Genomic DNA, 18,761 nt, shown 5'->3' on the forward strand with positions numbered 1-18,761 from the left:
TCCGGGTGCATTGATTCAATACTCATGCAAATACTTAAAAACCTCCTCTCTGTCCGATCATGCCACGTTTTTAATTGCAAGTCATTGCAGTGATACTGTGTTCTTCAGTGACAAAGTGAGAGAGATATCTACTAGTATAATCCTCTCTAAGTCCGTTTGAAGTCCGTTTGTACAGCAATGCCTTTTGTATGCAGTTTTACAACACAAACCCTACTTTCAACAGTAATAAGTTAAGAGAAGTTAGGCATCTGCAGTATCTGCATAAGATCACATCAGGTTTCTCAACACCCTTACCATGTTTTGAAGAATTTAATATTCAAACCTTTAAGTACCAGGACAAAATATATTTTATGACAAATGCTTTAATACTCATACCTGGATACCTGGCTTGTGTCAGAAAAAATGATCAGACCTAACATCAAATGAGATTTGAGACAACAAAGATTAGATTACACTTCATTGCAATAGCTCTTGTTTGTCTACCACCAAGTTGCATTATTCCCATTCTGCTTCCTTATACAATGAAACTGCTGAATATTCAGTTTAGGTTTCCCCAGCAGCTTTTTATTCTACTCTAAAAATATTTACCTAACACATTTTTACCAGGCAAAGTGAAGAAAATTCAGCCATCTGTCTCTACATTACAAGAACAGTTATGAAAAATAGTAGATTATTCCATATAACAACAATAAATTTAGTATTAGGAATTCTGATACTTTAGTTTAAAGCACTGACCTGCTGTTGTAAATTTTGCATGCTGGTGTCATGCATTCAAGTATATTATAACAGTGATTTACAATAAAACATAAGACAAATAATTTAAAAGGTACTGAATTCACCTAAGAGTCTTACATAGTATATGTACATGCTCTCAGCCGAGAAAAATGGTTTGTGCTACTATTCTCTTGCCTTTATGACTTAATTAGTTCTGAATGATCATTAAAATACCTAAAATGGCTTGCTAGCAATAACTACAATGCATATATATATATATATATACATACATGAATCCTTACCTGGGAACCCCCCTTGTACCATTGCTGTACCAGCATGTACTTCAAGAGATCTGCATTCCTGACAAACATTCAATGCTGTAAGCAGCTCAAATCCTCATCATACACAGACTCAGTGCTCGTCTTTCTTCCAACGACCTTGGGCCTATTTTTCTGAGAATTTCTCCCTCCTTAAGGGCAATCTGTCCGTCTCTTTCTATTATGAGATGCAATCAGTTACACTAATTTCAAGCTACCCACAAGCTAACAGTTACATCTGTCAGCAGATTAAAGCTGCCTATAAAAGTACGCAGGGAGAAGCAAATCTCTGGTTTCCCACATCTGACCCACTGATGCTCTACGGCTGCTGTTTGTTGCACTGGTTTACCCTGCTAGCATTAAAAATGACATCTCTATCCCAAGAAACACGTCTATTTAAAAAACATAACCATTTATGTTTTTCACAGCTAGTTACAGTTAATACTGTGTTTAATGAGCCACTCTTACTGCAGAGAGAGAGAGAGAAAGAAATAGTTAATGGCATTAATTATATCTGTGCATCCTTTTAGTGCAAATTACAGGGGTTATCAGTGAACTTTTGCTAATCTAAGGGACCTGAACAAATTTATCATCTTATAATTTTCTGTTACTAAACTGTGTTCTTGCATCATTTTTATATGCCAGACACAAAACCATCTTACCATTATTAGCATGCAAAAATTTTCAACTTCATCAGTGATTGTATTTTACCATCACTCTTAAACAGGCAGCATTGGTTTTATTGTAATGTGAATACTGAATTGAAACGTTAAAGAGATGTTAAATTTCTCATTTTGGTCATTTAAAAATGGTTAAGTCTTACAGGTTTATATGCATCCGATGAAGTGAGCTGTAGCTCACGAAAGCTTATGCTCAAATAAATTTGTTAGTCTCTAAGGTGCTACAAGTACTCCTTTTCTTTTTAGTTTTATAAGTGTAGTTTCTAAATGTAGTCATGTTAGGAATTTTCTATTCATTCTTTACTCCAAATGATGAATCTTTCTAATGAGTAATTCAGTTATTTTGTATCACCATTAATTCACTCATTTTTAACATACTCTAACCTTTCTTTGTAATATATATGCACAACACACACAGAGAAACCATCTGTTCAGTGGATTATACACATGTACATAGTAAAATTCCAGACACAAATGTTCCCAGTTACAATTTTACCAGTAATTCATTGAGAATGTAATTTCAATATTGCAGCACGATACCAAATTAAGAAAGTTTATGTGTATGATTCAAAAACATAAGAAAAAAGGCAAGGGCACGGATATCAGGGTCTGTATCCTCATGTGGTACAAATGCTTGCAAGGATGCTCTAAATTATAAAGCAGTGCCCCTCTGGTCCTTTTATTAGGGGTGAGCTAGAAACCTACGTATTTTAGCTAATTACAAAGTCTGAATAAGAATAGAAAGAGAAGATTAGCAGTGTAGAGACACATTAAATAAGGATTAACATGCAGCTCAAAAATGAAAGTCAGCTTTATTTGTGTAATCCTGGCTATTTTGGATTATCTATGAAGACACACAAAGCTGAATACACTTGTTAGTACATTTAGCAAAATTAACATTGTAAATATTAGAAATTGTTAATGCCTCAGCCTTTCATAAAGGTTTATATACTTATTTTTGCCTGGTCATATCTTTACACTCTTTGAAACCCTCATTGCTATTTGCTGTTGATTGTAGTGACATCTATTGGAGAGGCAGTGTTTGACTGCAGAAGCTTCCTCATCTTAGTCTCCGAGTAAACATTTCTATATTTTGCAGCAGCAACGAAAATCACAGAGTCATAGAACTGGAAGGGACCTCGAGAGGTCATCTACTCCAGTCCCCTGCAAAGTGTGTCATGTTATTCTTCTTGTTTCACAATGCAGCCTCACCCAAAAGGACTTGACAATAAACTCTAAGCAACCAGATCCCCCACTAGCTTAATTGATTTATCAGTCAATTTACTCCTTAACACGTCTGACGTTTTTTCAAACACAATTATTCAGTAATCTGATTATTCTAATATTTTAATGTCATTAATTCATGATGTTATTTATGGACTTCTTGGTTTCCTTTGTAATTTTATATTTTTGCACATTAAATGTACCGCATGTATTTGAACATTTTTTAAAGGTGTAGACCACATAACATCTCACTAGTTGGGGTATTTCTGGGAACATTAGCTTTAGGGAAGCGTTTGGAGGCTCTAACTGAGATCAGAGCTTCATTGCGCTATCACCTGTAAAAACATATACAAAGACACAGTCCCTGCCCTTAAGTGCTCCTAACTAACCTACAGCAAGAATCCTGCAACTAGCACCATAAAGATAGACCCTTATGCCTTCACTCAACTCCACTGACTTCAAATTGTCTAAACAGACAAGGCAAAGGGAAGGAAGTATTATCATCTCCGCTTACTGATGGGGAACTGAGGTGCTGGGAGATGAAGTGACTTGCCCAAATGCACACAGGAAATCTGTGGCAGAGCCAGGAATTGAACTCACGTATCCTGAGTCCTAGACCAGAGCTTGAATCACCATAAAACCACTCTTTAAAGTAAAAGAAAAACTATTTGTAAATACCGATATGAATCAATCAGATCAATTTCATTCTCTAATTAAAACGGAGAACTTAATGAAAAATGCCTGTTGAAATGACAGGATTCTGAGCTCTTGCCAGAGTTAATGTCTGTCTGGTTTACTCCACTTATTCTTAATGTTTTTATTTTTGTATATATTTTAATTTGCTTTTTATAGGATAAATTATGATCCTCCAATGTGTGCATATAATTCAATTATAATGTCAAATGAAATTACATAGCTCCTAATGCCTATGGAAAACCGTGAGAAAAACTCTACTTACAAACTAATTAATTTTTTCCCCCTTCCACTCCCAACCCCTCATTTTAGTAATAAACTACAACAAGGTGTGCATTAGTGGTCTATCTGCAAATTCTTAGTGAAAAGAAAAGGAGTACTTGTGGCACCTTAGAGACTAATCAATTTATTTGAGCATAAGCTTTCGTGAGCTACAGCTCACTTCATCGGATGCTGTAGCTCACGAAAGCTTATGCTCAAATAAATTGGTTAGTCTCTAAGGTGCCACAAGTACTCCTTTTCTTTTTGCAAATACAGACTAACACGGCTGTTACTCTGAAATTCTTAGTGTACATTTCTGGCTTTCAGCCACCAAACCAGCACACCAATGCCTACTGATGTACACCCTGCCATGATTTATTGCTAGTGCAGATGGCTTCATTTTACAGTATTTTAAAAAAATCTATTTGAAACCCACTGTTCAGGGGGCATGCAGGTTACTAACCTACTGCTCCATCATGGAAAAATCATTCCCAAGAGAAGAATAAAAAAACCTCCCACATACATTTTCTTTAATATTCTGAAAATAGTCATTAAAACACACCATTTTGAAGTTTTTATTTCAGGCTGAAGACCGTCCTGTCTTGCTGTCTTCTATCCCACATGAACCTGGTTGCACTTTCTAAAGCAGACTGTAGATACACTAAATTGGGAATGTCGATCCCAGCTTAAATGTTACAACCGAGAGTGAGGTAAAGGAGTGGCCTGGGGCTACACATTTGCCATGAAACACTTGGTTGGAACCTTGGCCTCATTTTGGCCCAACCTTGGCCAAATACTCCAACAACTACAGCACCCTGCAATGCCTTTTTCCATTTTCAGCTGGCCCAGATGCTTCATCCAACCTGACAGATAAGGATCTAAGATACTTTTATAAAACTTCCAGGCTCATTTCTAGTAACACTCTGTACTTGGGATTGAAAGTAGGAACTTTGAAAAAGCTCCTAATGGTTCAACATATAGCAGCTCACCAATTAAGCAACAGAGGCGGACTTAAATACATCGCCCTATGCTCCATGTACTGTGGCTATAGCTACACAAGGGAGTTTACAGCGGTGCAGCTGTGCTGATGTAAGCTCTCTTGTGTAGCCACTCTGAGCCAACAGGAGAGAGCTCTGCCATTGACTTAATTAATCCAACCCCAACGAGTGGCTTTAACTACATCGGCGGGAGAAGCTCTCCCGCCACATAGTGCTGTCCACACTGGCGCTTAGATCAGTCTCACTTATGTAGCTCAGAGGGGTGGCTTATTCACACTCCTAAATAACATAAATTATACCGACGTAAGTGGTAATATAGACATAACCTTAGCTGGTTCCCCAGAGAATAACCAATCAAGATCCTCACCTCCAAAATCTTAATGGGACAGACCCAAAACCATCTTGAGGACTGTCTCAGCCTCTGATCAAGGCTACCAACAACAACTGTGCTCGAGAGGCACAATAGCACTGCTAACAACAAGGATTAAATTCATAGGAGCTGGTCACAGAGCTTCCTCATCAGCAGTCCTATGGCTTTGGAACTTCTATTCACAAGAACAAGACTTAGCCACAGATCTGACCACCTACAGGTCAAAAAGCAAAATGCATCTTTTTCCTCTGGCTTTCCCACAAACAAAAACAAAACAAAAAATACCCATAACACTACACACAAGAACACATACAAGTACCAGTCTACAGTAACGGGGAGAGAGGAACAAGAGGAGAGGAAATCAACACATTGACTAGTTTTTGTAAGTTTCTGTTATCCTGGTGCTGAGTGTGATGTAGATAATTCTCAAATTATCTCTTGTTGGTCACCTGAGAGTCACTCCTATTGGGTCATTACTTTCTGTTTATCTAAAGCTAGAGCCACTCAAATCAGGTCCTGCACCTCTAGGAAGCACTGCTGGGCACTCCTGAACAGACACAGTGTTCCAATTTATAGATGCCTGCACTTCCACGCTGATCAAAGCGTAAATCATTGTGAAATATCTGTAGAAAATTATAGCATCTCAAGGATTAAAGGTGCTATACAAAATAAGAGAGTTATCTTTCAAGGAGCCTATTGTGACAGACCTGATAGACTTCGCTTGCTCCTTTTGTTCCACCCAAGCCTCCTAATTACTCATTCTATGCATAGCTTTCTCTCACTCTCCCAGGCTTTACACTGGGGGGGGGCTCACCCTTCTGGTGCACCAAATGATTATCGTCTCTTCATGGAAATTCTTCATTAAAATCATGCTTCTGCCCTTAAATCCTTAAACCATAATTCCAATAATAACTCCCCTGCATTTTTTTTTTTTTTAAAGAAAGGTATAATGCCTGAACCGTGATGCCTAATTTAGGCTGCAAGCTCTTTGGGGCAGGGGCTGCGTACTGATGGTTCTCAAACTGATCTGCACAGTTTCTGCTGTCTCAGTGCTGAAGCATCTTATCTGCCTTCAAGCAGCGACACTCCCCTGCAAATTGAAGGTCAGCTTAGAGCTTGTTCATTGCTTTTTGACCAACTGAACTAAAAATGAATCAAGCACCTCTCCGCACTCTGGCAAAGAGGGAAGCTCGAGGGTTGCAGCTGGAAGGGCAGGAGCTTCCACCTTAAAAAGATCAGTCCACAGTAAAGAGAAGTTTGAGATCAGCTCTCCACATCATATGGAGCACTACTCACGCGGACGGAAATTAATCCATACACAGAATTTGTAACAACAATGTCACTGCTATGTAGCACCATCACACGGACAGATTACATTCCCTAAAGATACAATGCGCTTCTTAGATAAATGTGGTACTACTTACCCTCTATATAAAAATCCTCCTCCCCCACAGCATCCTCCTCTGACTGGAGTGTTTTGGGTGATTTATAAGGAGGCGGCAACTTCAGCGGAGGTGGTGCCCCCACTTTTCTCTGATGGATGAAAAACAAAATAAAGAGGTTTCAAACATTTTGCCACGTATCATACAAATTACTTTTCTTCTCCACACACTAAAAGGCCACCCCATGTACATACATACCCTTCAGTTTAATACATTTTCTTAAAATAATGCACTTTAACTCCTCTTTTTCAAAGACATTTTACAAATGAAAAATATTTTCAGAGACTCTGAAGACAAAAAGAAATGAAAGAAAACATTAATAGGAAATGGACTGCACATTTATTTACTGGAACAACACTGGTATTTCATTGTAAACCTACCTAGTGGAGTACAACAAACATGTGACCATTAACAAAGGGGTTAAAAACATAACATTAAATATTATCCCAGCATGGATTTTAAACCCTTTGTTCATCTTCCATCACCATTTCCTGCTGCAGTTTAAAATCAAAAACACTTAGCAAGCAAAATCAGAACGGAACCTCTCATTGCTCCTACAAGTAAAATATGACACTATTTCATCTATATTTTGGTTCCAATTAAAATATAATTTGAATTATAAATTACCTCACATAAATAAAGACAGTTCCTATAATGATGCATATAGCGACGCATATCAGATATAAAAAGAGGACTCTGGAATCTAATGAAAACAGGAGCTGAAACATCCAAGCAACTGTTTTTATAGGTTCAAAATAATTGGAGCATGCTTTAGGTTAGCTACACGATTTCACTAAATTATGTTCAATTACATCCCCTACAATCACACCACTAATAGCAGGATGCACTTTAGCAAGTGAACAGTGAGTACAGTAGGCCATTAGAGCAACAAAAATGCCTGCAATGAAATTTTTTTTTTTTTTAAATCGCTGGGAATTACCATTTGGGAATCAAACATCACATCTGAAATAATATTTTCCATTGCATAGAATGAAAACAGGACCTGCACGTAGATTCATAAAATATTTTAAATCTAAATTTATGTTAAAATATTCTAATCATTAATATGCAATGGCATCTGAATATAAAATTGTAGGAGATAATAAAATATCATCCTGTCCATTTAAAAATTATTACAGCGGAGTGCTGCACTGAGGCCAGCAAAAGAGTAATAAATCAAATGAATTCCACCAATTTGTAGTAAGGGTGTCTAATGAGAGGATCTTAAGAAAGCAACAGTTTCCCAAATGTACACAGCAAAAGAAAGCGCACATACACACAGATACACTCTAAAATAAAACCAGGACAAGAGGTCCAACAAGCGCCACTCATTTTCTGTATTCTAAATTCTTTAAAAGGTAGAAATGGAAAACTTGCACTGCACACTTCCAACTGCCTGTGACAAATCAGAACCATTATACTTTAGAGTCCACTTATTAGCTTTTTTTGTTCTTTATAATTTTTTATAAAGTTCTTTTTCAGCACTTTCAAGATCAATATTAAAGCCCCTCGGAGCCCCAGGTAAGCAAGGTGCCCTCTGTTTTCCTATCATATTAAGCTTACAGAACCTTTAAAAGGATTGTAATGGTCTTCATATCCAAAGCAGATCTTTACCGGTCAGGGCTTTAAAAATGCTAACATAAGTTTGCTCCATCGCTTCCTGATTTTTTGTAAATATCATCATGCATAGTCTGATCCAAAGCACGTTGATGTCAACTGGAATTTTTTTTAATTGGACTTCAATGTGCTTTGGATCAGGTCCTCAAAAAGAGCATTTTGCCAATTCACTGACGTCAACATACTTAATACAAAAATGTAAATAAACTTCAACCTCTTGGCTGTAGATTCCATTGTGTGAGTTGCGTGAAAGATTCACAATCGAATTTCGGATATTCAAGAAAATAAAAGTCTATTTTCAAAAGCCAAACAAAAAGCCCCTAACCCCGGAGTTTCCTGTAAAAGTGGTAAGATTTCATACTGGAGCAGCTCAGACAAGTTCAGAAATGTACCCATAGAAAGGAACAAAACATTTGTTGGGAAGAGTCATCAAAATTAGTATGGGACCTACCTGATTTTCTGTAGGGCTGTAGGATTTAGCTGGCAGTTCCAAGATTTAAAGAAAGGTTTTAAAAATTATGAACACTTTTTGTAACAGAAACAAGGTTAAAATAGTTTTAACCTGGTGTATCCTCTGATTTTGTATGCCATAAAGCCACCCTATTTCCTCAAATCCTACTCCAAACTCTCACATCTTTCTAGCAATGATTCACACTCCTATTTCAACATAATAAAATCTAAGTAAATTTGCTACTCCTTACATCTTGACCCAAAGTGGGATTTCAGAAAAGCTTGACAATGGGCCTCAATAATTTTTTGAAAAGAGACAACATTAATGGTAGTTACATGGCACAAGCCCAAAAAGCAGCAGCATATAAAATGATAGAAATGTTTCTAAATTAGACACACTTTCAAACATGAATAAGAAAAAGCATCTCCATTTGGCATCCATTGCTATTTTGATTGTTGCAAGTTTAAATAATTGGGATTTTTTTGAATAGCAGAATTAGACTGCAAATTCTTCTGGGCCAGAGTTGTCAGATATTTCACGTTTGTATAGCACCTGATCTTAATTGTAAAGCAAATACAACAATTCAGGATTTTGGACATTGGGATTTTGTTGATCACGTATTTCATCTTGTCCTGACAATGGGACTTCTTATGTGCATGCCTTGATCCAAAACCCTCTGAAATCAGTGGGAGTCTCTAAATTAAATTGGGTGGGCTTTTGATTAAGTCACACACACTATTCGTACTTTACCTCAGCAACAGCAAAGCTTAACATAATAACAGAAGTCACTAATTGCATTTTTTCCATTTTATGAACAGTCAGGGATCATATCTAATTTAACAGTACAGCCTCTACCAGCAGGTTCCTACAAGATAATTTAAACATTGACTTCTGAAGAAATTCCTAATGAGATTCCCACTTGTCTTGAACAGTGTCCTCAAACCACACTTGGTATTTCATTTGAATCGGGGGCATATTTATAGGTTGCAAAATAAGGAAGTTTCAATTCCAGGCATGGATTTGTAGTATGTATACGATCGATATAGCTCAAAGACAATAAATGAAATTCTGTTAAAACTATTCTTAGAACCAAAACCTTCCCATGTGCCACTCTATGCTTCATTTGCTGACAGGCTCCTCATCAGCACTCATGTATTGTGTACTTTATCAGTTCTTAACCCAATCTCTCTCACCATCTCTCGGACATCAACCACTCACACTGGTACAAGGATCAGCTCTGTAAAGTAAAGACTTTCTGCCAGGGTCTACAAGCTGGCGCTCATCGTCCACTGCCATATATGGAAAGCTCATTTCCCACATAGTAATGAGAAAGGGGTCTTCTCCGAACTGGCCTCTCCATGACAGCTTTCTGCCTGGTTTTCAAAGTGTTTTGTAAAACTGAAACTGCCTGCCTCCAGGAATGGGATGTACCAGCTGGCCATCATTAGCCAGACAATCTCACATCCCTCTCTTCACTTCCTACTTGTTCTCAAGAAATTATTCCCAGAGGCTCTTATTTTAGTCCTCTTCTCCATCACTTCACCCCGGATCATCTCATTGCTTAAACCCTGGATATAATTTTTACACAAATGACATGTACATTTATACCCTGGCTAACTCTCACTTCCTCCTGATAATCAGTTCCTTGCTTTTGCATAATATCCTGCTACTCTAAGCTCCTAAGAGCTAAGTCCTCCCCCTGAGTAAAAAAATATTTTCCATGCCTGCGATAACTCTCCTTAATTTTGCTCCTGAGCTCAGAAACAGTGGTGTCAGCCTCGACCCTGAATTTTCTTTCATTCCCACGTCTCCTTTATCTGTACATTCACCTCCAGAACACAGGCCAAATTAGACTTTGTTTTAAAACTGCCGATACTGAAATCCTTATTTCATGCCTTAATCACTCGGTTAACTACGACTATTCTGTCCTTTATGTTGCCTCTAAACTTCAGGGAATTCAGAATACCTCAGCTAGACCATTCTCACGCTTCAGGCTACGAGATCATCACTCTTAATCTCTGTCATTTTCACTGGCTTCCTTCCTCTCTTCTTCCAGTATAAAAGTTTCTGTCCCGGTTTTCAGTTCAACTCCGCCCTATGCCCTCATGCCCCCAGATCTCTTTGACCACCAACCACTTGCTAAACACCTCCATTGTTGGTCGCCTTCTTGTCCCTTTCACACATCTCTCCCTGAACTGGGTGATGCTGGTTTACTTGTGCCATATATACACCTCTTCTTTTCTCTGCCAAATCCCTACTTCTCTTCTCCTTCATCCCCAGAAAGGCCCAGTCATCCCTCACCCAAGTCACACAAGACTTTTTTCTTTTCCCCTTCTGTTTGTAGCTCCCAGGTTTCCAGCGTGTCCCCCAGTATCTCTCTGCCCACAAGATCTCCCAGAAACTTGCCCCAGAATGGCTCCCTTCGCTTTAGCTCCCCTCCAAGAGCCCACTTGTCTCTTTCATTCCCTTATTGCCTCTCAAGGTCCTCCCATCTGCCCTCTTTGCTCTGGCTTTCCCACTCTCCCCAACCAAGTGCCCCTTTGGCCTCTGCCTCTCCCTAGGCTCAGCCTACGAGGCACCTCCCACTGAGCCTTTAGTTACTTGATGTAACAGATAAGAATACAAACTTTAAAACCCTTGAAAAGAGTTGAGTTGCAGTGATCTGCCATTTCCTTCGTAGGAGAAAAAAATTGCCTGAGCCTTTATACAGTGACTAAAATGAATGCAGTTTGTGCAACTGCTTCCAGAAAACACACAATAATCTGGATTTTATTTAGAAAATTACACACCCAGCAGGATATGAAAGACAGCACAGTTCACAATTCTACATCTGCTCTGTCTGCAAGGCTTGATCCAAAACCCACTGAAGCAGGGGTGGCGGATATCATAGGCCAGGGAAGGCTAAGCCGATTCTGAAGCTGGTGGGGGATCAGCTCCAGCTGCGGCCTGGAGCTCGGTGAAGCTGGTGGGGGATCAGCTCCAGCTGCGGCCTGGAGCTCGGTGATCAGCTGGTGGTCAGGGGCTGGGCCAGGGCCTCAGGCCGGCCCGGGGTCAGCTTGGTCTGGCCCAAGGATCAGGGCGGCCGGCTGGGGTTGGGGCGGCCAGTGTGGCCCAGAGTGGTGCATCTGGGGTGGCTCAGGCTGACCTGCGGTGGGCCGGCCAGCGTGGAGGGACTCGGGGGGGGGGGGGGGGGGGGAGGAGTTGTTTCAGGCATAAGGGGTGGGGCTGGCAGGCTGATACTCGGTGCATACCCAAGCACTGATACTTCAATGGCTGTCGGATCAGACCTATAGACAGGCTATAGAATCTGTCCTGAAAAAGGAAGGCAAGGTGGAAGTTCACATAACTGTCTATTGGACTCAGCAATTTAGGCTTCCAGAGCATCTAACTATACCACATATTTGAACTGACCCATCATTTCCAAGGCAAAAGCTATGTGGTGTACACAGCACAACTTTTATATTTCGTTTTCACATAAGAAACCGAAGCATGGTAAGCAGTTCTCTTAGAGGCTATTTTAAAAATTATTATTTAACACATGTAAATCACTACAGAGTAGAACAAACACCCGTGAGTAACAGAGGAAGTCCCCGGTAATTAAAAATAATGACCCAGATAAGAACAGCAGCTTTTCCAAGCTGGATACTTTGCTTTCAAACCTAGTTCTTTTCTGACACTTTGAAGACTAGAGTAGAAATATCCATGATTTCCCATAGGAATGCACGCTAATAATCCACTCATAGACATCTTTTTCTACTGAGAGCTGTCCCTGCTGAAGCACATTGTGTCTGCTTTGTGAATTAATGTTCAAAGCTAAAGAGAAGCTTACACACTTATTCATTGAAACTGTTCTATATTCTACTCATCGCATTATGGCACCCATAAAGGGTTACATTTAACAGCTTTGAAAAAGGTTAGGCTCACTCATTGACTTTCTACAGTTTTAGTATTCAACACACTGGAATCCTAGAGATTAAAGGCAGCAAAATTGCAAGTGGATGTGCTTTTTAGATTACAAAGATAATTAAAACCAAGAAAGGAGTATAGTAATGGCTTTATTTCACGTACTGCTAACTGCCATGAAACCTGTAGCTTCCTTTCTTTCCTGGGATAACCTGAAAACCTCCAGACGCTGAATCACTCTAAAGTAGCCTGCAAAACACTTTCTAAAGCAACAAGGCCTTTGAGTTTCCTTTCAACATTAGAGGATTGAACAAATTCAAGCACACAGGGGTCAGCGTACGCAACCTAGGCATGCTGAACTGGCCAACATCCACAATAGTGCTATCCCTACACTGTTTCAGTTGCAAAGCCTTCTGGGTACATATGTCACAATCCCCAGCTTGGTTTCCAGAAGAATGCATTTGGGGAGATTTTGCAAGGCCAGTGCTGCATTGCAGGACAGAGATAGGAAACCAGATGTACTGTTTTAGTATGTCTGCTACCACATAGTCACTAAAATTAACCAATTGGTTAATTAACCAATTATTAAGTTTGCAGAAAGGTCCTTCATTCTAAGTGATTATTAGACCATTTGTAAACCAACTATAGATCACCTGGGACATTTCTGTTTGTGGACACAAAAAGCATTGTGCTAAATAGGGCAACCAAGTATGAAAATTTGGGCCGGTAGTTTTTACAAGAAAAAAAACCAAACATTTGAAAGCCAGGAAATTGAGAATTAAGGCTCTGTAAGCAATCTTAAATATATACCAGCATCCACTGTCTCAATAGAAACACATTACTCCCAACAGCATCAAATATGTGCAAAGACCCACATGATTAACCTTTTTTCAAGAAATTACACAGTTACTTTTACTATTATTCCACTCTATAGCTTGTGGCTGGCAGTTGCCATCACAGCTGTAAAATGGGGATACTGATGCTTACTCATCTTCGTAAAGCACTTTGAAATCTACAGATAAAAGAGCTATAAAAGTGCTAAATTTTATTTATATTAAATATTACTCAATGTAGTTAACATACATAAAATTTTTGTAGCATTTTACCCCTTTTAAGATAAAAAGCCTAGTATTCATTTATAAACTACATTGTTGTATCATCTGACCCAGTAAAGCTTGGATATGATACACAAATGGAATAAATACCTTCTCATTTTTGTTTTTGCTTTCTGTGTCCTGATCTTTCTTGACTTTATTTATCTTAGACTGTACCACAGAGACCACCTGCAAAACATAAGAAATAGACATGTACGTATCATAGATAGATATAGCTATAGTTGCACAGTCAAGCACTCATAAAATTGGAAATGCCAGAATTAGGGTTGACTGTGCAACCTGGATTCAGGCTTTGTTCTTATTTATTATGATACAGTCTTTAATTACATGACCACATACGGACACTTGCCTCATTCAGTGCATAGTACAGAGCTGCCATGGGGAGAATAAGCATTGTGCAGAGTAGTGAAGTAGACTGCTGTGGTGTGTAATGAAAGAGGCAGGAGACTACAGGAAGACAAAGAAAGTCACATAGTTAACGCAGCTGAATGCTGCCTTGAAGAAGTGGATTCTATCCCTCTCTTTGCTAAAGAGTGCCCTCTAAGCAAGTTACTTGAAACCAAACTTTTCAGAAGTGATCACGAATTGTGAATTCCTCATTTTCTGGGTGCCTGATTTGCTGAAGTGCTGAGCACTCACAGCTGCAAGCTAACAACAGGAGTTGTGCTTTGAATATATGAAGTGCTATCTAATGCTAAATACTCTGAAAAATCAGGTCCAAGGTCTCAAATGGGCACCCAAAATTAGTACCTTCATCTGTCTATCCTGCTCTATGAAATGGGGATAACACCACCCCCTCATCTCATAGGGTTTTTTTGACGATCAGTTAAGATTTCTGATGCGCTCAGATACTATAGCGAGGAGCATCATAGAAAAGCCAAAGAGGAAATTCAGAATGCTGTATTAGGAGCAGGGTTTGAATGGTGGCAGTACGTTAGGCCATACACTGAACAATGAGGAGAAAAAAAATATTGAACAGCTTCTCATTAAGTGAACAACATCCATCTAGTGCACTAAATGAAGCAGGAGTCTTATGGAAAAACTAGTATGTGGTCATTTAATTAAAGACTGCATCATGATGCATATGCCCAAGGGGGCCAAATTAAGATTGCACTTTCTACCTTCTGAGAACTTGAGTTCACAACATTAATAATCTTCCCTTAACATAAATTTGTGTGTGTGTGGTTTCTTAGGATTTTTTTTTAAAATCAAATTTAAAAAACAGAAATTCCATCACGTGGCATCATATTGACGTCCACACGGGTCATCAGCAGGTTTGAAGCATTAGATCCACCACACAGATCTCTGCAACTTTAGCAAATGGAGTAACTAACAACAATAGTAAGTTGTCAATCTGCACGTAGACCAGCTCTAGTGTGGGATGAGACACTCTGCCAGGAGGTTTCACAGGTATTTGCTGACAGCAGAGAAATAGTGAGATTCGTGACTCTTATGTTTCATTCCAGGATCTAGAGGGGAATATGCTCAGTGTCCTCTGCCCACTACCCCCAAGTTTGCCACTTTCTGCCCTGTCCTGTCCAACCTGTCCTTGTTCCAATCCTGTCTTCTCCACCTGTGACTTCTTGTCTCAGTCCCTTTCTCCTCACCTTTGCCAGTTCCAGCCTCCACTCCTCAATCTTCTCATCCCAGCCTGTCTCCTTGCCTCACCAGTTCCTAGTCTCCCGTTCCAGACTCTGGGTCCTTGTGTCCTCCCTCTCCCAATGTGCCCAGTCCCACCCAACCTCCTTGCACAGCCAGTCCCAGTCCTCCACACACACCTTGTTCCTCATGACTGTCTCTCTCTCTCTCTCCCCCCCCATTCCCAGGCCTCCAGGCACCCAGTCTCCCCTAGTGCCCAGCCCCAACCTCTCTCTCTAGGCTCCTCATCTAATCTCAGAACTTTACCCCCTAGCCTCCAGCTCCTTTTTCCTATCTTCATTCTCAAAATAGCTGAACCATTTTGCCTAAAATTCACCATCATGAAAAAAAAAAAAATCAGCCTGGCACAGACACCTGACATGGAACAATTCAGCCTGAGGAGTTAAGTTTAGCAAAAGTTATAAGCAACCGAAAACAGGGTCTTCTAAGGGCAAGTACTGGGCTACCTTAAAAATGTGGCAGGAGGCTCCCGGCCTCCCCCCTCTGGCCTTCACCATTCTTAAGGCTGCCCAATACTTCCCCTTAGAAGACCCTGTTTTCGGTTGCTTATAAAACTTTGCCAAACTTAAACCATTTAGGCTGAAATTTGAATATATAAGAACAGATTCTCTCTCTTGCTCTTCTCATTATATATTCTTCAATATATTGTAAGGACCCTTAAATGAAATATAAGGGACTGGTCTTGAATTACTCAGAGCCGATTAATGTCCTTTAAATGGAACACCTCAAGCAAGAGAGTACCATGTTTTACTATATATATTGTAAAATGTTTGTTGACTAATGTAATTTGGAACACTTCATCCCTCAATAAGATACATAATGGTATGTTATTCAAAACATGAGAATAGTATTTCACTGTGGCAACAGTTAAAAATGACACAGGAATATGAATACTATAGAATATCTTTACAGAATGATTGGTATGACACATGGTGTACCATCCCAAAGCAGGCAGTAGAAATTACTACTAAAGCAGAGTGGCTCAAATAGCAGAGTGTTTTGAACGCCTGACAGGGAAGGAACTTCCTTACGTATAACCATACTATCTTAAATTCAAAACAAACACCTCTGAGACCCCGGCTATTGGTAGTAGAGACACCAACGTAAGGTGCAGTTGGGACCACTGAAACAAATGGATGTCTAAGCACCGTGGTGTGTACCTATACCACATTTGTGGTATTCCCTATACTGAGAATGGGAAATATTGCTAATACCACAGTAAGTTTAACTACTGCAGATAGTACATGTCCAGCTATTTGAAGTGGCAATGTGTCTCCATCTTCTTCAGTACTGGTGAAGCAGCGTGGCCTCATGCTTAGGCCATGCAAAAGGAAGTAAGGAGTTCTGAGTTTCATTCCCAGCTCTGCTGCTGACTTGCTATGTGACCTGAGGTCATTTACTTCCCCCCAACAGCCATAATAAATTCTAAGTTTGGGCGCCTCACCTTTGACACCAAGAACCTGATATTCAGAGGTGCTGAGCTTCCACAATTCCCACTGGTCAACAGGAGTTGCCAGTGCTCAGCCATGCTGAAAGTCCGATTCTGGGTGTATAAGCCTTGGCACTCAGAAACAGAGGCACCCAAAATTACTAAGGGTCCCAGATTATCTTTATGCCTTTTCAGAGGCCATTTTCAGTTGCCTAGAAGGGTAAGGACAAGAATCTCAGGAAAAGACTCAGTTTTCTTGACATGCTTCTCAGAAGGGGTCAAATATATAGACAGAAGTTATTGTGTTATCACAGCTATGCCCATTGTATAGTGCCCATGCTTTCTGCCACCACTGCTTGGACATTCTCCTTTCCCACTTTGATTGCTGCAGGTCATCACAGAACACAGAGATTCAATGGGGCTGTGAAGAAGGAGTGGACTTTTTGGTGCCAGATTGTCTACGGTATGGTTAGAGTTGTCAGAGAGACTCACTAGGTCAGGGGAGGGCAAACTACGGCCCGCAGGCCAGATCCGGCCCATCAGTGCTTTCAATCCAGCCCGCGGGATTGCCAGCCCCGTGGCGCAGCGAGCTTAAGGCAGGCTCCCTGCCTGCCTGGCCCCACACTGCTCCCAGAAGTGGTCAACACCACGTCCCTGCAGCCCCTGTAGAAGGGGAATGACAGAGGGCTCCAGGCACTGCCCTCACCTGCAGGCACCACCTCCCACAGCTCCCATCGACCAGGAACGGGGAACTTCAGCCAATGGGAGCTTCGGGGGTGTTACCCACAGGCAAGGGCAGCACACAGCAGAGCCACCTGCCTCACCCCACACCCAGGAGCCAATGCTGGACATGCTGGCCGCTTCCGGGAGTGGCCCGGGGCCAGGGCAGGCAGGGAGCCTGTCTTAGGCCCGCTGCCACCCGGGAGCCACTTGAGGTAAGCGGCGCCGGACTGGAGCCCGCACCTCAAACCCCCCTTGCACCCCAACCCCTTGCCCTGAGCCCCTTTCTGAATACCGCACACCCTCCCACACCTCACACTCCCTCCCACACGGCAACCCCCTGCCTCAGCCCTACATTCATGGGCCTGCATACAATTTCCCCACCCAGATGTGGCCCTCGGGCCAAAAAGTTTGCCCATCTCTGCACTAGGTCTTCTGTTACATAGCCTTTTGGTGGCATGGAGTTGCCTGACTGTATATTCTGTATTTGCTCATGAATCACATGAGCTTCTGGGATGGTAAATTATAATTGTTGCCTCTTCTCACTGCCCAGAAGACAAGGAGATAGTTTTCTCTTTTGACTGTATTTCCTAGTTTTTCCTCTCCCTCGGATAATTATTGCTGATGCTTGTAATTGTACTTTAAGCCTTTGGGGACACAGTTTTTATGGAGGATGCTATTCTACAATCAAGTTTCATTACATGATGTTTAAAAAAAAAAACAAACAGTTGGCTAATAGAGGAATATTTTTAGAATATCAGGTAACACACAAGGGGGCTGATTCTAATTCAATTACCGTGGGGGTAAACGCTGCTGAGTCAACACAGTCAGTTGAATTTACATTGGAGTAATTTAGACCAGAATCTGTCCCAAGAAGTAACCATATGGTCTCTGACTGGAAACTGTGTGAAGAGTATGCAAGGGAAACTGTGGTTATGGCCAAATCTTGCTGAAAGAAGTTTGGCCATGTTTCAAATAAAAGGCATATTAAAAGGGAATTAAGTTTTGAAAAAACAAAGGAAAGGAAAAAAGGGTAACTTACTCTTGGGGTACTAGACAAACTCTGAACAACAAAAACAACAGGATTTCCTGCATTCTTGATAGCTTCCACTGCTTCCTCGTGCGTGGCATTTTGTAAGTCTACTCCAGACACCTAACAAATGGAGTG

General features: G+C 40.6%; 1 protein-coding gene across 8 annotated transcripts in view; it reads right to left on the reverse strand.

The window, feature by feature from the left end:
* PATJ (PATJ crumbs cell polarity complex component) overlaps positions 1-18,761 on the reverse strand; it is a 210,404-nt gene that overhangs the window by 98,753 nt on the left and 92,890 nt on the right. For all 8 annotated transcript variants that reach the window (XM_043552634.1, XM_037906549.2, XM_027821512.3 and 5 more), the window contains 3 exons: positions 18,636-18,746; positions 13,876-13,953; positions 6,682-6,790 (listed from right to left, as the gene is read on the reverse strand). In XM_043552634.1, coding sequence (XP_043408569.1) covers positions 6,682-6,790; positions 13,876-13,953; positions 18,636-18,746 — 298 coding nt within the window. The remainder of the gene's footprint in view (positions 1-6,681; positions 6,791-13,875; positions 13,954-18,635; positions 18,747-18,761) is intronic.

The sequence above is a fragment of the Chelonia mydas genome, chromosome 8 (genome assembly GCF_015237465.2).
Source record: "Chelonia mydas isolate rCheMyd1 chromosome 8, rCheMyd1.pri.v2, whole genome shotgun sequence".
NCBI lineage: Eukaryota > Metazoa > Chordata > Testudines > Cheloniidae > Chelonia > Chelonia mydas.